General features: G+C 31.9%; 1 protein-coding gene across 1 annotated transcript in view; it reads left to right on the forward strand.

Annotated features, from left to right (window-relative positions):
- The window catches only part of CD2AP (CD2 associated protein), a 146,960-nt gene that overhangs the window by 99,523 nt on the left and 22,814 nt on the right, over nt 1-24,623 (forward strand). The window contains exons 10-13 of the mRNA XM_074189995.1: nt 8,530-8,645; nt 10,202-10,285; nt 15,550-15,725; nt 17,960-18,023. Coding sequence (XP_074046096.1) covers nt 8,530-8,645; nt 10,202-10,285; nt 15,550-15,725; nt 17,960-18,023 — 440 coding nt within the window. The remainder of the gene's footprint in view (nt 1-8,529; nt 8,646-10,201; nt 10,286-15,549; nt 15,726-17,959; nt 18,024-24,623) is intronic.

A 24,623-nucleotide genomic window follows, 5' to 3' on the forward strand; every position in this document is an offset into this window, starting at 1 on the left:
CAGTGTAATAGTGTCCCAGATTTCCCACAACCCTTCCAACAATGATCATTATTATCTCTGGTCATAATTGACCAGTCTGAGAGGTGTGAGGTGGTACCTCAGAGAAGCTTTAATTTGCATTTCTCTAATAATTAATGATTTAGAGCATTTTTTCATATGGCTATGGATTGCTTTGATTTCATCTGTAAATTGCCTTTGCATATCCTTTGACCATTTGTCAATTGGGGAATGGCCTTTTTTTTAAAAAAAAAAATATGACTCAGTTCTCTGTATATTTTAGAAATGAGTCCTTTGTCAGAATCATTGCTTGTAAAGATTGTTTCCCAATTGACGACATTTCTTTTGATCATGGTTACATTGGGTTTATCTGTACAAAAGCTTTTTAATTTAATGTAATCAAAATCATCTAGTTTGTTTTTGGTGATGTTCTCCATCTCTTCCTTAGTCATAAACTGCTCCCCTTTCCATAGATCTGACAGGTAAACTAGTCCTTGATTTTCTAATTTGCTTATAGTATTTTTTTATGTCTAAATCCTGTATCCATTTGGATCTTATCTTGGTAGAGGGTGTTAGGTGTTGGTCTAATCTAAGTTTCTTCCATACTAACTTCCAATTTTCCCAGTTTTTATCAAAGAGAGAGTTTTTATCCCAATAGCTGGACTCTTTGGGTTATTAAACAGCAGGTTACTATAATGGCCTCCTGCTTTTGCACCTAGTCTATTCTACTGGTCCAGAACTCTATTTCTCAACCAATACCAAACAGTTTTGATGATTGATGCTTTTTAATATAATTTTAGATCAGGTAGGGCTAAGCCCCTTTCTTTTGCACTTTTTTTTCATTAAATTCCTGGCAGTTCTTGACTTTTTATTTCTCCATATGAATTTACTTACAATTTTTTCTCATTCATTAAAGTAATTTTTTGGAATTTTGATTGGCAGGCTACTAAACAGATAGTTTAGTTTTGATAGAATTGTCATTTTTGGGACAGCTAGGTGGCGCAGTGGATAAAGCACGGGCCCTGGAGTCAGGAGTACCTGGGTTCAAATCCGGGCTCAGACACTTAATAATTACCTAGCTGTGTGGCCTTGGGTAAGCCACTTAACCCCATTTGCCTTGCAAAATCCTTAAAAAAAAAAAAAAGAATTGTCATTTTTATTATATTAGCTCTAGCTATCCATGAGCAGTTGATATTTGCCCAGTTATTTAAATCTGATTTAATTTGTGTGAGAATTGTTTTATAATTGTTTTCAAAAAGTTTCTGAGTCTGTCTTGGCAAATAGACTCCCAGGTATTTTATATTGTCTGAGGTTACTTTGAATGGGATTTCTCTTTCTAGCTCCTCCTGCTGTATCTTGCTAGACATATATAGAAAAGTTGAGGATTTATGAGGGTTTATTTTATAACCTGCAACTTTGCTAAAATTGCTAATTGCTTCCAGTAGTTTTTTTGGATGATTTCTTGGGATTCTCTAAGTAGACCATCATGTCATCTGCAAAGAGTGAGAGTTTTGTCTCATCCTTCCTGATTCTAATTCCTTCAATTTCTTTTTCTTCTCTAATTGCTGAAGCTAACATTTCTAATGCAATATTGAATAGTAGTGGTGATAATGGGCACCCTTGTTTCACCCCTGATCTTATTGGGAATGCCTCTATCTTCTCTCCATTGAATATAATGCTTGTTGATGGTTTCAAATAGAAGACGTATTCTTAACCAAACAAGGGAACAAAAATTGATAACTGATTCCACAAAACTGAAAAACTTCTCTATTTTAAGAAAAAAAAATATTACTTTTAGAATAAGAAGGAAAGCAATTGTTTGGGAAACATACATTTGCATTAAATTTCTCAGATAACAGTCTTGATATACAGGATTATAAATATTGACAGTTATATGACCAAAGATCTTTCCCTGCTAGAAAAATAGTCAAAGAATGTGAACAAAGATTTCTTAAAAGTGAAATTGGATACTGTAACTATATGAAAGTATGTTGCAGAACATTGGTAATAAGAAAAATGTAAATCAAAACAACAATGAGGTTTTTTTTTAATTTTTATTAAAGATATTATTTGAGTTTTACAATTTTCCCCCAATCTTGCTTCCCTCCCCCCACCCCCACCCCAAAGATAGCACTCCATCAGTCTTTACTTTCCATGTTATACCTTGATCGAAATTGGGTGTGATGAGAGAGAAATCATATCCTTAAAGAGAATAGAATTCTCAGAGGTAACAAGATCAGACAATAAGATATCTGGGTTTTTTTTCCCCCAAATTAAAGGAATAGTCCTTGTACTTTGTTCAAACTCCACAGCTCCTTATCTGGATACAGATGGTACTCTCCTTTGCAGACAGCCCAAAATTGTTCCCAATTGTTGCACTGATGGAATGAGCAAGTCCTTCAAGGTTGAATATCACTCCCATGTTGCTGCCTGGGTGCACAGTGTTTCTCTGGCTCTGCTCACCTCACTCAGCATCAGTTCATGCAAATCCCTCCAGGTTTCCCTGAAATCCCATCCCTCCTGGTTTCTAATAGAACAGTAATGTTCCATGACATACATATACCACAGTTTGCTAAGCCATTCCCCAATTGAAGGACATTTACTGGATTTCCAATTCTTTGCCACCAGAAACAGGGCTGCTATAAATATTTTTGTACAAGTAATGTTTTGACCCTTTCCCCTCATCTCTTCAGGGTATAGACCCAGTAGTGGTATTGCTGGGTCAAAGGGTATGAACATTTTTGTTGCCCTTTGGGCATAGTTCCAAATAGCTCTCCAGAAGGGTTGGATGAGTTTACAGCTCCACCAACAGTGTAATAGTGTCCCAGATTTCCCACATCCCTTCCAACAATGATCATTATCCTTCCTGGTCATACTGGCCAATCTGAGAGGTGTGAGGTGGTACCTCAGAGAAGCTTTAATTTGCATTTCTCTAATAATTAATGATTTAGAGCATTTTTTCATATGGCTATGGATTGCTTTGATCTCCTCATCTGTAAATTGCCTTTGCATATCCTTTGACCATTTGTCAATCGGGGAATGGCTTTTTGTTTTAAAAATATGACTCAGTTCTCTGTATATTTTAGAAATGAGTCCTTTGTCAGAATCATTAGTTGTGAAGATTGTTTCCCAATTTACTACTTTTCTTTTGATCTTGATTACATTGGTTTTATCTGTGCAAAAGCTTTTTAATTTAATGTAATCGAAATCATCTAATTGGTTTTTGGTGATGTTCTCCAACTCTTCCTTAGTCATAAACTGTTCCCCTTTCTATAGATCTGACAGGTAGACTAGTCCTTGATCTTCTAATTTGCTTATAGTATTGTTTTTTATGTCTATGTCCTGTAACCATTTGGATCTTATCTTGGTAAAGGGTGTAACAATGAGGTTTTATCTCACCCTGAAAATTGTCATAGATGACAAAAAGATACTACATTGTTAATGGAGCTGTGAATAAATATAGCCACTTCGGAAAATAATTTGGAATTAGGCAGATGCTAGAATTGTCCATACCCTTTGATCACAATTTCAGTATGTACCTTATAGACCCTAAAGATTATTGATAAGAAAATTCCCCTAGATACATTTATTTCAGCATTTTTTTTTGTGGTAGCAAAGTAGATGCCTGTCTGTTGTAAATGATTAAACAAATTGCTGTGCATTATTGTATTGGAATATTACTGTATTGTAAGAAATGACTAACATGTTGAATAAAAAGTAGAAAAACTTACATGGATTGATGCAGTATAAAGAAAAGAGAACCAAGAAAACAATATTTACAATGACTATTATAATGCAAATATAAATAATAATGCTAAAATAATCAAAAGTGAATGTTGAAAAATTGTAGAGAATAATCCTGACTCAAAGAAGAGAGCAGAAGATTCCCCTACCCCAGTCCTTTGCACAAGAGGAAGGTCCACTAGTACAGTTCATTATACATATTTTCAGACTTTTGACTAACTCATTAGTTTTGCTGATATTTTTCTTTTTCCAGTTCTTAAAAATATTTGTTATGTAGACAGAGAAGGGGAGGGGGAGGTTACTGCAAAAAAAAATTCAGTGCTGTAGAAAGTTATATATGAAAATTTATTTTAAAGAAAGAAAAGCATAGGGTCAAACGTGACAAAAAATTTTATTTTTATTTTTCCTAGATCAACCAGTGAGATATGAGAATTTTTCAGGTGGCTTGCTAACTATTAAAATAGGCTGGAAAATATTCTACTTCATGGAAATGTAAGGGTCCTGGATTTAAGATTAGAGGATCTGGATTTGAATTATGGTCCTGGGATTTTTCTGTCTACTTCATTTTATCTCTCTGGGTCTCATCTGTAAAAATGGGAATATGGCTAGTTTTAAGTATCTACTACTCTAAATCTATGAAAATCTTGTAGCTAATATGTAGAAATTTGCAGTGAAACAATTAGAAACATTTTGTTTTATCAAATGTATCTTAACAATGACTACAAATAGTAATTAAGTGAAAATATAGTAGAAATAAGTTGTAGTAAATAGTACATATGCACACATATATTTGACTTCCCAGATAATAGACCACTGGTGTGTGTACTCCCTCTTCCAAAGGAAATTTGACTTTTTAAGTAAAATGCTAGGGTGTCTTCAAGTAAAAGTTTAGTGGCTTACCAATGATCCTATTTTCATTGAGACTAAGCCCAGTACTTCATCCCCTCTTCCATGATGCCTTTTTGGGTTTCATTTTATCCTAGGAAAAATAGCATGTTTAGTTTTTCCTCACTTTTTTCTCCCTTGAAACCCAGTAATTTTTCTTGGGATATTATGAAATATAACAAGATATTTTACTTTACATAGTGTAGTGGGTTTGAAGTCAGGAAGATTTGAGTTCAGTCTTGTGTCAGTTAGCAATGTGTTTAAGTAAATTACTAAAACTTCCTGCGTCCTAGACAACTCTCAAGTTATAATGGCTTTCCATACCTCGAATTACCCACACTGGTGAAATCACAGATCCCTCCCTTATTTATTCCCATTTTATATAATGATATTAACAGCATATAAATCTATTTAAACATGTAGTTCCCACTCCCTTTACAAACACAGTATACCATTTAGAGAAGCTTGTTAGATATCATTGCTTAAATTTCATTAAGAGGTTATTTTTTTTTATTGAGTTGTATTGCTTTCCAGTGACTTTAAAATAAGAAGGAAACTATATTATTCCTTAAAAATTAGAAATGTGATTCTGGTATTGACTACATTGGATGTATTTTTTCATAATCAGCAATACTTCATGGTGTTTTCCTCAGGAAAAAAGTTTTCCAAATTTAAAAGATAGCTTTGAAAGGACAAAGACATTTAATTAAAGTATTGCTATGTTGGGTAAGGAAAATAAATCAATCTCCTATTCAATATTATGTGTTCATTTACTGTTACTTCCCCAACCAATATGATCATATTTCTAAGATGGTAGGCACCACATAAGTTTAATACATAAAAGGACCATTATGTAATGTCACAGGACTTGAAACAAGACAGATAGATACACACAAGCAGATATTGTAACACTAAAATTTCTATATCTAATATTCATTTTTGTTAATTTTTTTATTGAGATTATATAGACATGAGCACATTTTCACTGAAAATATCTAATTGACAATGTCCATTTTTCTGTTAAGGTTTTTAGATCTCTTGACATCTAATGTTCATAGATATCATATGTCAAGAAATAAATCATACAAAACCTAGTTATAGTCATCAAGTATTTCTGTCATATTGTATTCTTAAGCAATAAAACCAGTGTTTTGACACCATCTTTGCTCTCATCTAAATTTATATACTTCTGAAATTCTAGCTATAGTTTATTGAAGCAGACTCATTTAATAATTAAAAGGATAACATTTAAAAATAAAAAAGTTATTGTTTAAGCCTAATATGTAATACCTTCTGTAATCAAAATGCTGAATATTGAAGCCATGCTGTTCCTTCTACCAATGTTTCTTTTTCCTGCTTTGTAAAATAATTTTTGGGTTCAGAATCTTTTTTCTAGACATTCCTATCCTTGACTTTTCTTTCCAGATTTTGTTTCCTATCCTGTTTGCCATGTTTTCCTTCTTACGTGTCAGGAAATTACCCTACCCTTCTCCATTTTGGTAAGATGCTATTCTTTTTAAAAAAAATGGTATACTCAGTATAAATAGGTGTGTGTGTAGACTTGTCTTTTATAAAATTAATGTATCAATGTTTATGCTAGCATTTTTGGTTTTCATTTTAAAAAACCAAATCTTTTGGAAACATTTCTATAAGTAGACAAAAACATGTCAAATAACTTTCAAACATTTATAAATCTTTCTAGTCTTGAAATCATAGAAAATTTCTAGTTAGTGTTCCTTAAATATTGGTATTATACTTTGACTTGCTTTTTATCTTATCTTATCTTCCTGAGCAGAAAAAAAATTTAGGTAATTTGAAAGAGAATTAAATAATTGATATTGGCTATAGTAATGGACAGTCCTATTCAAGCTTTTTTTATTTTAAATTTAACAAACTTTTAAAGGATTTTTTTTAAAAAAGGATTTTATTTAAATATGTTTAAGGATTTAATTATACAATAATATATTGTCATTAACTACGAGTTTAGGGTGAACTTTTTTTTAATCTAATATAAGGGCAAGGAAGATGCTAAATTAAGACTTCAATTAGAGAGAATTCAAGAATATTATTGTTACTGTTGTTGGTTACATTGCAAATGTTTTTTCATGAGTATAAAAGATTCATCTTACTTTTTGTTTATTCTTCCATCTTTTCCTCCTTTACCTTTTGCCATTATTTTTTCTTCTTACTTTCTGTTAATAACTTAAATATGCATTCAGAAATAACACTTAAAACTAAAATAATTAATTGTATTAGTTACTCTGGTTTTACTTAGCAAAAAATGTTTAGCAGTAGCAAAAGCAAATTTGTACATTCAAAATAAAGAAAATACTTTTTTTTACATGTAACATCTCTATTTGGCAATGGAATTTATAAATATAAATATTTATATGTATATTTTGACTGAAGAGTTTTAAAAATTAATTGATTCTAAATATTCTCACAAATTCCTATTTGTTTTCTTACAGTATGTAGTCTGTTATGTTTTGTGCTATTTTTTAATATATCTGAATGCAGAAGTTAGCAAAATATTCAAAATAAAAATATAAGGAGAAAGTAAAGTGCCTATTTTATAATATTAATATAGCAGAGTGGAATGAAATGTTCCCAGGATGTAAACACAAAATGATCAGAATATGAAGTTGGAAAAGTGATGAATATTATTCAAATGAAAGGGCATTATAAAACGGGCATTATTATATTTAAAACAGGCATTATTAGATAGTATTCTCTTTTTTAACCCTTCTATAGTCTCCTCTTCTTGTCCCCAGAGACATGAAACTAGTGGGAGCTAGAGTGGTTGTGAATATTGGGTTAAAATGCAATAAATTATTAGAATGCTTTAGAAAAAGGAAATTAAACATATAGAAGAAATGAAGCATCTAATAAAAATTGCCAAAGTTTGTGGTAAATATAACTTGGGACTTGGTGTGGGGCTAAGGAAAGGGTATGGACTCTGGTCTGAGAAAATCAAAGCTATTTACTCCTTGGCTCTGGGTAACTCAGGTTGGGAAAGGCTAGAAGGATATACAGAATTAAATCCATACTTGAATGACCCTGGTTTCCCTCAGGATCTTCTGCCAGCATGAGGCATGAGTAAAAGTCTTCCATATCAGGGGTGAACCATGAAAATAGGAACTTAAAGAATGAGGCCAAAACTTCACCAGCTTTAGTAGTGACAAATAAGATGATTTTTTGGTTGCCTTTTTTCATATTCTCCTTGTCTTGGGATTTTTAGATCCTTGAGTGTAAAACTATAGCAAGCATAGCATTAAGTAATATAAATGATATTCACAACAGTTCAGTTGAGGTCTTAACCCTAGTTATATCAGACTAAGCAGAACATAAAACAATGTAGGTTTTTTCTTGTACTAAGAAAGAAAATTGTGTGGAAATAAACTATTATACATAATTGAATCTGTATCATAAAATTTTGACTTGGTGTGTCCTGTGGGCTTTAATGTATCCCTATTTTTTCTTTATTTTGAGATACATAGTTAATGCTTCACTTTAAAAAATAACCTATGTTTTTGTGTGTATTTTTATTTTTGTCTTTTTTTTTTGTCTTTTTAAGTGATAAAATAAGGATTTAATATATACCAGGTTTTTTATACTATTTCTAAGAAGCTATGGTTCCCTATTTATATTACTCATTCTGTACCCTTTTCCAAAAAAAGTACTTTTTGGAACCTGCTTGGGTTAGTTGATCAGATAGTAAGTTTGCTTTTATGAGATGATTTTGTTTTCCAAATAAATTCATATGAAAAATAGCAGTACAACTTTTTTTGAGTCATTAAATGCAATGTTCTACTTTTAGTTTTTAGTTTTCAGAAACAAAAATTTCATTTGCTTTTTATGTGTAATAAGAAAAATGATCTTTATGTTTATTTTTTCATCCTCTAGATCTTGTAAATTTTGATGACATAGCTTCCTCAGAAAACCTTTTACATCTTACTGCAAATAGACCAAAGATGCCTGGGAGGAGATTACCTGGTCGCTTTAATAATGGAAGTCATAGTGTGAGTTATTTTCTGAGTTTAAACAACAAATTACTTAGAAAATGTAAATGTGACAATAGCAGACAGAATTCCTTCTGTCTTCCCCTCAGAATTCTTCCCCCACTATCCTCACCCTAATATAAAAAAATATTTGAACCATCACACCCACATGACCTTGTATGTTGAAGGAAGCAAGGCAAGAGTAAAAACTAATTTTAATTATAGCAATGAATAAGGCCCTAGTTTTAGAACAGGATATATAAATTTGAATACACATCTTATGATTTTGGGTAAGTAATTAAGTTTTTTAGTTTTTTCTTTTATGTTTTTTTTCTGTTTCCTTATTTTTAAAATGCAAATTATGCATGTACTATTTACATTTAACAAGTTTATTGTGAGTACTAAATAACAAAAATGTTAGATACTTTGAGACCCTTAAAGTACTAAAAAGATAAATGTTATTTCATTTTTTCATCTTTCAAGCTGCTATCATGCAATTATTCCTTTATATTAAAAGTTCTACACATAGAGTTGGCAGACTGTAGGTGGATTTAAAAAAAAAGCAACAATTTTGTGTGGTTGAATAAAAGTATTGAAATAAACTCATCTTTGAAAGATTTCTCCAGTAACAATATTATTGTCAAGATCATCATGATTATCATTCCATTTTTATTAGTCTAGAATGAACTCAAAGAGTTGGGGAAGCTTCCCTATATGTGAATATAACCACAATTCTTGTAACAGCAGTAGGAAAACTGAGTAGGTAGTCTGTCTGCACATTTAGCCCTAATATTCCTCCTGATTCAGAACTTCTGGAAATATACCTAGTAACCATCTTACTTTGGACTTTAAAAATAATCAATTCAATTTAGTACTTTTTTTCTGAAAATCTCCAAAATATATTTTTGTGAAATATAACTTAAATGTTAGTAAAGATGTCATTTTCTGAGAATATTTCCTTCTCTTTCCAAATTCCATGATAATTTGAAAATAACTAGTTATTTTATAAATAATAGTTTGCGTTCTTATAGCTCCTTTAAAATATTTTAATACATTTTATACATTTTTGTATCATTTTATTAACAACCCTATGAGGTGAGAGTTGAAACTGTTACCCCCGTTTTACAGATAAGGAAACTGATGGTAATAGAAGTAATGTGACTTACACGACATCAGACATCTAGAAAGTGTTGAAGATCAAATGTTTGAAGATTCAAATCTAGATCTCCCTATGTTTGTATATTTGTTCTCTGTTGCCTTTTTTCATATTCTCCTTGTCTACACCATTATGCTGTAACTTGTAGATATTTATGTTCTTCACTGATATATTTGTTTACAGGTTTATAATTAGAAAAGTTCAGTGTTATCAGGAACCAACTTAGTTTTAGCTTCAGTATAGATACATTTTGGTTTAGCATAGCTAGTTTATTCATTTAATACCAATGAAACAAGAATTGTAACCATTAAATTGAAGAACAAATGATTTTCTTGGAGGAAGGATGAAGTTATTCAAGGATCTGTTGCCTTTTTCTTTTCTGTTATACCTCTGTAATCAAGTTTTCATTTTAATTCGTTAGCCAATTAGAAGTTCAGAAAAAACCTCGAAATTTCAGAAAGGCGAGGAAGAAAGTGCCAAATTAAAGATAACTGAAATTAAAAAGGTAAGTTGCTGTTCTTTAAAAGGTGGTTGTTATGTTAGGTCAGCATTCTCATTATTTTTAGCATTTGTTTGTAGGGTAAGAGGCTATTTAAAATGCCATGACATGTAAGTAAATTGGATTTAGGTGTAGGGCAGGGGAGGGGCATGAACTGTGTAAATTCATCAGACTTAGGTTTTTCTCAGGAGCCATCTAAGATCAATGACCAGATATGGATCAAAACAACTGGAGATGTCCCTGGGTGCATGTGGGAAACTGTGACCTTTTAAAATTAAGGTCACAGTTTGACTGAAGCAGTGCCTATTCAGGATTAAGGTTATGTAAGAGATAGTTGAGACAAAGAGACCATGAATATCTACTTTTACCTAGTAAAAAAAAAAACCTGGAAGGGCAATACTCTCACGATTTCTCATTGATTGAGTCAAGTAAGAAAAAATAACCTTTTTTTGCATAATCAAAAAAAATCAATCTGGAAAAGGAGACACTCGTGGTTTATGGTCAAAACAGAGCCAGTTGTTATTTACATGCTCTCTGAATCAAACAGGACCCAAACAGTGACCAAGTAGGCTTAATCTGAGACCCCCTGTTGACCAATCAAGGAGAGCCAAAATGATTTTCCAATAACTGGAAAATTTAAAGGATAAGTTTTAGGTAATAAAGAGAATGGTTTTGAACAAAATTGACTTTCAGATGACTATAGAAAATAGAGTTTGAAGTGTACATTAGTAAGAGATGTGGAATTGGAAGTCAGAAAATAATCTAGGGTTGGAAATCAAGTTCTAGAAGTTATCTGTTTCTTGATGCACTTGAATTTTTCAATTGTGTTCTATTCTTTGTGACCCATTTTGGGTTTTATTGGCACTAAAATCATAGAGTGGTTCGCCATTTTCTTCTCTAGCTCATTTTACAGATAAGTAATTAGGTAAATAAGGTTAAAGGACTTGATCTGTGTCACAGAGCTAGTAATTGTCTAAAGCCAAATTTGTACTCGGGAAGAAGAGTCTTCCTGACTCCAGCCCCAGCCTGCTATCTACTGTGCTGCTTTGTTTTGACTACCAATAGAATCTGAAGACAAACATAAAACCTTAAACTTTTAAAGAAAGTAACTCTCATCTTCCTCAGTAATGACTTTTTTCTGCCGCTGTAATGTTAAATTTGGTGAGGGCCATCCCAGTCCATGATTTCATCAGTATAATTTGGGGGGGGGGGTCCAGGCGAGGAAAGTATCTTCCAGTGCACATTGGTAACTTTTGCCAACTTGAAGTTCCCTGGAATACTGAGAGTGCAACTGAGTGTCCAGGGTCACAGAAGTGTCAGAAACAGGAGTTGAAATCTGATTATCCTGATACCAAGACCAGTCCTTTATCCCCTATACATTTTTACCTATAAATCTCCACCCTTTCTAGGTTTTTAGGGTATTACTTTCTCCTGGTTTTCCTCCTGACTCTCTTAATAATTCCTTCTCCTCTTCTTTACTGGACCTTCTTTGAGATCCCAATCACAATCATAATCACAGTAGATATTTCTCAGAATTCTGCCTTTTCTCTCTTTCACTTAATGATCTCATTAGTTCCTGTGGATTTAATTATCAACCCTATGAAGTAATTCTCAGATCTATCTACCCTGATTCAAATTTTGCTGATCTCTAGTCTTGCATTTTCAACTGCTTTTTAGATCTCTTGAGATGTCCAAAAACAGAATTCAATGTCTTGCTCACTAAACCCCACCTTCACTATTACAGAAGAGGACAACACAATTCACTTAGTCCCTGAGATGTTCCCACTAGGAAGTCAACCTGGATTCCTCTCTATCCCCCCCACCTCCCAAAAAATATCCAAATTATTTTCAAGGCTTTCTGATCTCACCTTTGCAACATCTCTCAAATAATACTTCCTTCTCTCCTCTGTTACTGCCACCACTCTAGTGCAGGACCAGGCCTTCATCAATTCACACCTGGATTGTTGCAGTAGCCTGGTGGGCTAGCCTCCCCATTCCAATCCATATTTTATACAGCAACTAAAGATATTTTTGTAAAGCATTGGTCTGATCTTGTTTACTCAGTAATTCCAGTATCCAGGAACAAATACAAAATGCTTGATCTGACCAAGCCCTCCGTAATCTAGCCCCTCCTCTTACCTTTCTGGTCTTTACATCTACTCTTTAATCCAATGCCAGGACCTCTTGATTGTTCCATGAAAAAGGAACTGTACCTCTTGGCCCTGGGTATTTTCTCTGACTATCCCCCATGTCTGTTATACTCTCCTTCAACCAACTTTCTTGACTTCTAAGTCCCATCTAAAAATTCCATCTTTACTAGAAGCTTTCCCCAACCCCTCTTAATTCCAATGGTTTCCTTTAAATATATGTATTTACCCTATGTTCAACTTGTTTTGAATATATTTATTTGCATGTTGTCTCCATTACATTGTAAGCTCTTGAGAGTAGTAATTGCCTCATGTCTTTTTTTTGTATCTCTAACTCTAAAGCATAGTTCCTGAGACATAGTAAGCACTTAATAAATTTTTATGATTGATTGATTGGCTACCCTATAGTGCATTGTGTAGAGTGAAATGTCTTAAATATAAATTAAGTGATTTAATGATTGAAGGTTTAAAGAAATATTTAACTAATTCATTCTTATTGTATTGCAAAGATAAAATAGAATATTATTCATTAGACCTTCATCCTATAGTATTGTTATTCACTAATTGCTGTTATGAACATTTTGTATACAGGAAATTATAAAATTCATGCCAATTCTGATAGGGAAATGTTTTGGTGGTAATAATAATAATAATAATAATAATAATAACAACAACATCTGATGTTTACATGATGCTTATAGATACTGTCTCATTTGATCCTCACAACAATTTGGGGGGGGAGGTAGGTGCTATTACTGTTCTTATTTTACAAATGAGGGAAACTGAGGAAGGATGAGGATGAGTGACATTCCAAATCCAGTTCCAGCACTAAAAGACTAAAGCAGGGCATCATTTCCAAAAAGAAAAGCAAGAATGGTGACTGAGCTATATATACCATACAAAAGATGACTTTTAAACTTGCTCCTGAAGATAAGTTTTCATGATAGGTATATCTTGTGTTTTACAATTGATGTTACTAAGTTACTAAGTATCTGAGGCCACATTTAAACTCAGGTCCTCCTGACTTCAGGGCCAGTGCTCTATTTACTGCACCACCTAGCTGCCCCCAATGTCTTCAGATTCTTATTAGTTCTGGGACTCTAGACAAGAAATCACTTAGTCTTTGTCTACCTCTGTTTCCTGTTCTGTAAAATGGGTCTAATAATAGCACCTATATCTCAGGAGTGAAATGAGACAATATTTTTTAAAGTGCTTTGCAAACCATTAAGTATTATACCAATGCTAACTGATATTAGTAACCAGAATGCATATCTTCCATTTGTGAAAATATTTTTATTTAAATCACTCAGTATTAAATTACTCAATTATAGTATTTAGAATGATGTTATTCTTCAGTTATCTCCAAGGAACTTTATTCTAGAAAATTTATTAACTATCCAGATTTTCAGAGATATTTTCCTTTTCTTCCTCACATATTAATGTTTTACAGTTCCTTATGATTTTTCATCACAGTCATTTCCAGATCTCACTCTACCACCACTCACTGGACCTTCTCTGAGAGCCAGAAGTTTTAAACTTTGGTGCACAGAACTTAACAGTATTCCATAAACTTTGGTGCACAGAACTTAACAGTATTCCACATGTGCTGTGATGAGACCATATTACAGGATGATTTTCATTTTGGCTTAATGTAGCCAAAGATCACAGGAACTTTGTTGAACTTCCATATTATATTGTTGACTCATTGAGTTTGCTGTTTACTTAAAACTCTTATATCTTTTTCATACAAATGACTTTCTAGTCATACCTTCCTTATTTTGTACTTGTGAGGTTGATAATTTGAAGCCTGTGGAAGGCTTCATATTTTTCCATAAATATGTTGTATTCTCATTTGGCTTCTTTTTGGATCCTAACTCTTTTGACAATATCCAGTATGTTATATATTTCTCCTAACTGGGTGATATCTGTGAAAAAAAATTGTATTTTGTATTTATTCAAGTCAGTAACAAAAATGTTAAGCTCTATAAGACCAATGACAGATAACTAGGATATTCCACTAGAAACCATTTTCCATCTTAACATGGATCTAGTAATAATTACTTTTTGTGTTGACCCATCATTCAGCTATGTCCCAAGTCATCCAGTTGTATTGTTGCCTAGCTTCTATATCCCCTTCTCATCTATAAAAATGTCATGATGGACTTAACTAGTGCTTTGCTGAAACCAAGGTAAACTATTTCTACCTGACAAAAAAGAAAATGTGGTTAGCCTAGCTTTGGAGTTTTTCTCTTCATCATTTTTTTCCTCATTTATCTTTAACTGAGGTCCTCTCCCTTTTTTAAAGTCAGGCAGTAAATTTTTTTCTCTAATTAAAAATAACTGAAAACAAAACAATTTCCCCATCCCACAAAGAAAATCTTATAATTACCAGCCTCAACTCATTTTGCCTTCCATTTTAAACCCTCTACAATCTGACTTTTCTTCTTTTATAGTATTCCTGTTTATATAGGAATTAGTTCTTTAATATGATTACTGGTTAGCATTTCCCATCATACTCTAATGCATTTCTTCCCTCCTTGCCTTCATATAGGCTCCCAACAAACCACTTTTCTCTCTAGTCCAAAATGCTTTCTCTCCTCACTTTTATGTCTATGAATCCCTAGCTCCTTTCAAAGTACACCTTAGGTGAAACTTCTTAAATTCAGCTTTTCTGATCCATCCCAGTGATTAGTTCTTTCTCCTTTTTTGAAACTACTTTGTAGTGGGGATATATTTTTTGTACTTACTTTACTAAATATTTTTGTCATCCCAATAAGTAGTAAGCTCCCTGAGGGCAGAGACCATCTTTGAATTACAAACTCTTAACAAATTGTAATATGTACAATAAGTTCTTGATAAGTTCATTGAATCAAATTCTGAGCTTTTACACTCCTGTCACTTTTCTTACAAGGTCATTACTTACTTTTTGTCTTCATTTTGTTACTTGTTCTTATTTCCATCTGTGAATAGTTTTTTGACATCTTAATAGTAAATTTCTTTTGGATCCCAATCATTTCTTTAAGGATTTCTGCTTTTTCACATTTAGCATACTGCCCACCATGGGGTTTTTTAACTGGGTACCATACAAATAATTTGCCATATTGCTGTATTTTTCCTTTTCAGGTATCTGGGTACTCTTCAGCACCTTCAGCTTCATCTCCTAAAACATCTTTTATCAATACAGTAGATGCCAAAACTAAAGGAGAAATTGATGATGGGAAGAAAAACATACTAGATGACCTCAGAACACAGGTTATTGAGTTATTGTGTGTTGTAGAAGCAATCAAAAAGGACCATGGGTGAGTCTTTCTCTTGGAGTATTACATAATTCATGGTATATAAGCATTAGAAGTCATATTAGAGAACGAACGTTCAATTCTTCCCCCCCCATTTTAATTAAGTTCTAAAAATAGATTAGGATATTTTCTTTTTGTAAGTGAATATATAAATATATATAAATATATGTATATATAAAATTTAATATAATCACAGCATTTCTTTCTAATGCTGCTTTATAGTAACAGAATTTTAGCATATTTTGGTTATCTGTAGGTCGTTAGCTATATCAAAAAATCAGTGATTAGATGTGTTTTTTCAGAGAATAGAAAATTTAAATAATGATTAGCTACTTCTTTAGATAGCTATAATCTCAAAAGATTTTTTCTAGATAGGAAGTATATTTATAAGTTCTTGGTATATCAACATTAGAAGTCATATTAGAGAACTAATAATTAATGCCCCCATTTTAATTAAGCTCTAAAAATAGATTAGAATATTTTCTTTTTGTAATTGAACATATACACACACACACTATATATATATGAATAATGATCAGCTACTGCCTTAGATAGCTATAATCTCAAAAGATTTATAAGTTTTCTATAACATTTAGTACATGTTAGTTTTTAGAACTCTTTTTTTCCTCCCGGTGTTCAAATAATGCAACCCTTATGTTCTTATTAAAGTTTCTTAATACTTACTTTTCAGAAGGTATATTTGAGAGTGTTTTCTTCTAGTGTACAATGCAAAAACTACCTGAAAATGTTCTTTGATTCTTCTGAAAATTATTATGTGTCCCACTCTGGAAGGAAAAAGGAATTGTGTAGTTGAAAAATAGCACGGTTTAAAGAGTCACCACGTTTATAGTGTAAATCATGCAGCACTAATATGTAAACTGGGCTAAGGGTAGTAGTAGCTTAGTAAATGTTTGCTTATGCCTGATTCTTATGAAATATTTCATAACTTGGAAAAGAAAAGGTATATTTTTTAATCTATTTGACATCTTGAGGCAAAATCCTAGATTTTACCTAGTATTTAAAAAATAAATATGCAAATATATGATAATTTTTAAATGTTTTGAAATTCCTGGTGTGTTGTTTTGAATTTCTTACATTTTTTTCTTAATAAAATCTGGCCAGGCCTGGTGACACTTGGTACCCTGGTCCTGGACGGATTAAGGACAGTAGTCTCTTGGATTTAGGAGCTTTGAGCTGCCCTAGAATTAAAATCAATCCAGTGTCTACAGTAAATGTAGCACCAATGTGGGAGACACCCCTCTCTTCCCCCCCTCCCGAGACTCCTAGGAATAACAAGTTGGGGCCAAATCAGAGACTAGGTAGATCAGAGCTTCTGTGCGAATCATTGGGAAAGGCTGCTGAACTCTGTCTAGGTGAGATAAGGAAACCCAGTCTTATATCCTTACATTCAGACTGTTTTTATTATCTCAGGAACAAATGGTGTACATGTGTGCTCATCATACTTCAAAGATCTATAATTTCTTTCTGTAAGGAGAGTTGTCATTCACCAATATAATTTGTAACTCCACTATTTTAAAATGTTCATAATTAGTGTCAGTAACTGATAATGAGTCTCTTCCAGCTGAGATAGGCATGTCTTTGAAAGACTAGCATCTACCGTTTATCAGTATTCTGTTTCAAAGCCTTTACACCTTGTCATAATATGCCAGAGTTTATGTGCTGAAAGCATAACTTTCAAAAATCCCATAAGGTTTTAGACTTGAGTGGAATATGCAGAGTGCATCCTTAAATGTATAAGGATTGATAATTTATATAATATTTTTCTTTATGCAGTTTAGTTGAAGTTACATTTATATTTTTAGCAACATATTCTTGCCTTTTTACTGTAATGAATTTAATTTCATTTAAGGTGTATTTTTTCTTTTGAAAAATGATCAATATTGGGTTTATTACTACTTTAAAGAAATACTTATATTAAACCTCCAGAAGTAACTTCCTCAATTAGAAATCAGTCCTAGCATAGTAGATGGATTGATGGCATGAACTTTTATTAAATTCTGCATTAAATTCTATTAGTATTTACAGAGTAAGTCTGGCAGGTCAATCCAATTCATTTAAAGTTTCCTAAGAATTTTTTTTTACTTTTAAAATTTAATTCATTAAAAAATTGTTCACTTTTCTTAGTATCATTTTTACTATTTAACTATTTGAATGAGAAATTAGGACATAGCCATTTTCATTTCAATAAACACTATAAAGTTACTTTTTTTTTTTAGGAAGGAACTGGAAAAACTAAGAAGAGAATTGGAAGAGGAGAAGGCAATTAGAAGCAACTTAGAGGTAGTTGAATTCTGCAATATTTTGTCATAAAAAGTCAAAATGAAAAGATGAATTAGGTGCTAAATATAATAAATATCTACATAGTTTAGAACAGGGCTGTCCAAATGTGGGTTTACTCAATGCTTTAATAAAGGAACCTGAGTGACTGCTGATCTCTCACTAAAAAATGGCAAATCTTTTGTTTCAATAAAACCTTGGACAGTAAAATTGGACAGCCCTGGTGTAGAATATGGTACTTTATATTGTTGAAAGAGGAGTTCTTGTTTTGTTTTTAAAATTATATGTAGCAAAAAATTGTTTTCTGTATATTTATCTCATCACATTTTCAGATTTTCCTTCATTGCAAAGTGCTTGGCTAATTGGAGTAGATTTACGATAATAATTCTTTCTTCCCATTCTCTTTCCATCCAATTCATCCTAAACAATGTTGACAAACTAATTTTCCTCATACATATATGTGGTCATTATTCTTCTAAAAACCTTTCAATGGTTCACTATTACTTGCTAAGTGAGGTTCCAGTATTCATTGTTTTGAGTAATATGGAGCTTAATGAATTTTAGAGCTTTATTTCATGATGAATCCCTTTCTTATACACTGCTTCAGTCAAAGTAGGCTATTTGCTTTTTCATATATAAATTTCACATTTTTCCAGAAATGTTTTCCCAAAATTTCTCAAATTTCTATCTATCTTTTCAAGTCAAACTCAGATGTCAGCATGGATCTCACATAGTCCTTTGGTTGTATCTAGTATACACTTGTGTATTATTTTATCAAGTCATATAATTTTCTTTATTTCATCCATAGAAAGTATATACTATAAATTGCTTAAGAAACATGCACTAGGACTTAACTAAAATTTTTTTTCTATTTCACTCAGGTTATAGTAGGTGTTTGATAAGTTTGTTAATCTGAATGGCTATAAATAAGTAAAACTTAATTTATCTTAAAATATTTTTGTGAGACAATGGAAAAACATGGACTGTGGAATAAAGGCATTAGCAGATGCATTGGGTCCTGAGGTACTTGATTCATATGTATTAATTTTCTTAACATCCATTTTTTCATTTAGCTGAACAGAAGTGTGTCTAGCAAAGTTAGTTATAAAGAAAATGTATTAACAAGTGATACAATCTTTTCCTGATCCCCTAACTGCTATTATTTTATTCTTTTTATATTTATGCATATATTTATACGAATACTTCTTTTCTTCCTTAGTAGTATGTATATTTTAAGAGTCGAGATTATTCCATTCTTTGTATTTGTATCCTCAATACTTAGCATAATACTCTGGTCATAAGAGGTATCTTCTCAATTCTTGTTGATCAAATGAGAATTTTAAAATCATGAACTTAAAAATTTTAAAGTTTTTGATATAAAAATAATTCAACAGATTTTAGAGCATAGTACTAGTTTAGGAACCACAAGTCTGGTGCCTCTTCTCATAAAGGCTTCTAGTTTTATAAATGAAAATGATGCACTTAAATGATTATACAGTAAAGAGTAAGATAAATGAATACTTCATGTAAAATAAGAGTGCCAAAGATATCCAGATAGAGAGATTATTTCTGATTAGTATAATTATGCTAAATAACTTACATTTATATAATGCTCAGAGATTGGCAAAATGCTTTACATATGTTATCTCATTTGATCCTTACAATATCCTGATAGGATTGGTGTTAGTATCCTCATTTCATAGATCTTGAAACTGTGCTTCCAGGAAATTAAGTCTTTTGTCCATGGTCCCAAATCAAGTTTCTGAGATGGAATTTGAGCTTGGGTCTTTCTCTCTTTGATGTATTCAATCCACTGCATTATCTACCTGATGCTAATATATTGATTTATTAAAAATAATAAGATGGTGAATTACTTAAAAATTGCTGAATAATAAAATGTAGAACCAGGAATTATATTTATTTGCCTCACATAATAAAAATACTATTCCCAGGTAGCAGTCCTTTAAATTTTAATTGTTGTACTATGTTTTAGCTCTAATTGCCTTAAGATTTTCTAACTATACAAAGTATTACATATAAACACATTCTGTTATGCATGCAATGTTTTCAAGGCACCTTAATAACTATATATATATATATATATATATATATATTAATTGAGGCCCTATGTTAAACTAAATACTTAAAAATCTTATATTGGCTTGTCAAATCTTTGTTCAATGTCTTTTAAAATGGTTACTCGATTTCTTTTCATTAGCTTCTGGCAGTCACTAAGATTGTTCCCTTCTAAAAATATTGCTTCCTTCTCCACCTTTTCTGCTATAGCCTTCACTTCTTTCCCTGATTACCCCTCCTGTCTCACAGGTCATGTCCAAGGAGCCAGAATACTCTTTATTCTAGAGCAGGTGTGTCCAACCTCAAAGTCCATATTTTATTTACATTTACTGTATGTCATTATTATACTCATGTGTAGTATAAGTTAATTTGTAGTCAAAAATAAATATTAAATTCTATATGTGGCTCTTGATAATTTTTTGGAGGTGATGCAGCCCAGAAGAGTAAAAAGATTGGACACCCATGTTCCTAGAGTGTCACTTTCAGACAATCAGCTTAAGTAAGCAACCTTTCCCTCTTTGACATTCAAACTATCCAATTTTATCACTGAATCCACAGACTAATGGACCTTATTGTGACCTTTTCCCAGGACATTGTTCATTCTTCCTTATTGAATTCAGTGCCCAATTCACAAGTCTTCCCATTACATTCAGACAGAGTTGATCCTACTCTTTGATCTGGGTGTCACCCATAAGGGTTCCACTTCAATTGCATGAGTTCTGAAATTTCTTTTATCTTTTGAGAACCATAACTTTTGATCACTGTGCTTTTCCCTCAACCATATCATCATTCCTTCCACTAATCATTTCTTACTCGGGCCATCATCCTGCACTGCTTTTTTTCCCTTCCCTATCTTGAGCCTTGATGAACCACATCATTTCAAAACTCTTGAACCCTTGTCATGTTGCCACTACATTTTACCAAACTCCAGTCAGAGATTATCCCACTTTCCTCCCTTTCTGATTTCTATTCATGGAATAGAGTGAAGAAAAACAGTGTGCACTAGGTTTTTTATAATGTAGTTATATAATCTCAACCAGCCCTCAGTGAGGCAAGGTGAATGTTATTTTTCTTCCTATTCAACTCTCAGTCTCTATAGGAAATGACTATCTCAAAAAGATTGAGAGATTGGTCTGAAATCACATGCTTATTCCTTTACACAGAGTACGAGCTTTAATATAGCTTCTTGATTTCATTCTTTCTTCTTTATTGAACCTATAATAATATTCATCCTCTCTGTGTGTGAAATCTTTGTACAAATTTTCAATGTCTCATTACCATGACCCTGGTTTAGATGTCTGTTTCTTAATAAGTTAATGGGATTTAAACTTAAGGTATTTAAGATAATGGGACCTAATAACTACGATGATCTATGCTGATTTTTTTCATTATTGAAAATGTAAAAAGGTCAAGGTGTAAGACTTACAACCAAGATGCCACTATTGCTTATGCTGTGTTTTTCCTTTTTAGGTGGAAATAGAAAAGCTGAAAAAACTAGCCCTGTCTACTTGAGGGGAGGTATGACGTAGACTCAGTGTTCTTCTTTGGCCAGGGATTCATAAACGAGAATATGAACTGAAAACTGACTTGTTTACTTCCAAGTAACAAAAGATTTTTGCCGTGCTGTAGGAAAAAAAAATTGAGTACATGAGTTTTCATATCTTACAGAGGGGGAATATGAAAATTATGTATTTTATTTTATTTTATTTGCCAATATGAAAAAGAGGCCTTATTTCTTACTGTGCTGGAAATGCAAACCTTTTTTTTCTGGTTTGCTTGAAAATACTACTGAATCTGTATAAAAAGAGAGGAAGTTGGTAATAGATTTTTATTGAAAGAGATCTATACTATAAATAGGTTGATATATCTCCAAGTAACCTGTAAAATATATTCTGGGAGGGACACATTAGCTTAATAATCTTTACCTTGTAGCAATTACTTTTTCCATAATGCGAAAGGGACATAGGACATATGTGTCTGTGTGTGTGTATGTGTGTGTGTATACATATGTGTGTGTGGATGTGTGTGTGTGTATATATATATATATTATTTTTAGCTTTCCTACCCAAGATTACACTGTTGTGCCTATATGTCTGCAGTGCTGTTTATATTATTTGGGTGATAAAATAGGAATGTTAGTATAAAACAGATGAATCAATCACATGTGCAGATGAAAATAGCTTATGAAATAAAATAAATTTGATAGCTAAAAATAGTTCATGCCACTTGCACTATAGGGTTCATAAAAGGAAGTTATTAAACCACATTTCAATCATTTAATACATTTTTAAAAGAATAAGGTTTTCTTAAATCTGTCAAAGCTAAGGGGCCAGAAAGCTCATTTTCAGTGTGCCTAGAAACTGCAGCACATTTAACATGTAAACACCAGCCTTATTGCTGTATTTCTCTGCTTATTTTTTAAATTCCAATATTACCTAGCCTATGGTCTAGTAATTTAATCTTACTTTTTAAAATACCATTGATAAAATAAAATGCAGATCTTTAGGAAATTTGTCATGCATACTTTCAGAGCAGTCAACTCATCATGTAATTATTCAACTTAAGAAATATTTCTTAACCTAATTAAGCTACATAACTTTTTTGGAATTATTTTGAACTGTTGAGTAGATATTAACTTTATAAAGAATGCTATTTTACTTCACAGGCCATAGTATTGCATTTATTATTCATTTAAATATGACCCTTTTTCAAAGTTAAATTTTTTATAAATCAAATGGGCAACAACTTTTAAATTCATCAACACAGATTTAAAATACATCTCTATAATATGTCAACAACTTCAAATATGAACATAGCCCTACCTAGCTAATGTCTTTTAACAAACTATGCCACTGTTTATGGCTTAGCGCCATTGTAGCAAATGGCCAATTCATTTCCAGTGTATGAAATTATAAGAGTTGAGAGTTATGGGGGTAGCAGTGTACCAGAATGTTTTAATTTTTTTTCCTGTTATTTCAGCTTAAAACTCAATATAATTTTTTTGCTTTACAATTTTAATGTTGGACAACTGAAATTTTTTCAATACACTATAATCAAAATATTGATTCATTTAGATAATGAAATAATACATAAATACTACTTTGGGCTAGTTGATCTTTGGTTAAAGTAATGTGTTGCCTTATTAATGGAGGTCATAGATTTCTGTCCCAATGAAATCATCACTAATCACTGTTCCGTATTCATCTTTAAAATTACCAAGCAAATAAAGATTTTTTGCATCTGTACCTTTCCCCCAATCATCCCTCTTCCCCCTTCCCCAGTTTTAATGACAGTGTTAAAGGGAAAAATTTACTTTTCTTCCTAGGAATCATCTTCATTAGAAAGTATACATATGGAAGTTTTTCCTTTTCATTCTTGGAAAGGAATATAGAAATAACACATCAGAACAACCAACTATACATACATACATATACATACATATATATATACATATACATACATACATATATATATATGTGTGTATATGATATACAAAAAAATTTATAGAAAAGTTCCAGGAATAAATTAGTTCCCCTACCCCTAACTTCCTTCTTTAGTAGGTAAGGAAAAAGAAAAGTAATTATATTAAATGGCCTCACTTTATCTGTCTCCATTTAAAGAAAAAAAAAGTTCTTTCATTATAACAGTTTACCAGTACAGTTTTGGTATTTAACAGGGTGTCAGTAAATTTCCTGTTCATGAGAAAGCTATTTCATCATATTTTTGTATGTAGAAATACTGTATGTAGGAATGTGGAATTGACATTCTGAAAGGGGTGCAATTTTCATGCATTGATTAAATTTTTTTTAATGTGCACATTAGCACAAAGCTTTGTGACAACTGTGTGATGTCTACAGTGGCCATTTAAAATGTTGAATTATCTGATAATACACTGCATGTACATGTATGCCACAGCTTTTGACATGAAATGCATTGATTCATTATTCACTTATCTTTTGGAAGGCATCAAAAAATGGAACACTCCCAATTTTAAAAATATTTGTTGTGCGTGTAATTTTGTTCTTTAGAAGTGTTAAGTATTCTCTGATGATGCAAATAGAAAAGTAGGCTTGCCATAAGTTTATTTTCTATATTTTTAACTATGATCATAGCACAAAGAAATGTGCTCCATATTATATTTAAAAATTTTGTCCACATAAAATCTTTCAGTGGATGAGCAGAATAAGACAATCAGTTAAAAACATAAATGAAAGGTATTACAATATTAAAATGGCCTTGTTTGCTGTAGCAATAAAATGAACAAGTGCAATGACTTGATTTAATAAACTCATCTTTCAAAAGTTGCTGCTATGAGTATTTTTAACCATGAAATGTCCTAATCATCTAATGTTTTCCTCTCTCTTGCTGTTGTTGCATATTACATTGGGTTTGATGAATATTCCAACATTCCATAATGTACTGAGTTCACAAATCAGTGTAAACATATTGATGTGTTTACAGGTACTGTAAAATGCATGTTTCCCTGGAAAAAAAAATCAAATAAAAAGAAAGTAACTTCTACTATGC

The sequence above is a fragment of the Macrotis lagotis genome, chromosome 5 (genome assembly GCF_037893015.1).
Source record: "Macrotis lagotis isolate mMagLag1 chromosome 5, bilby.v1.9.chrom.fasta, whole genome shotgun sequence".
Classification (NCBI taxonomy): Eukaryota; Metazoa; Chordata; class Mammalia; order Peramelemorphia; family Peramelidae; genus Macrotis; species Macrotis lagotis.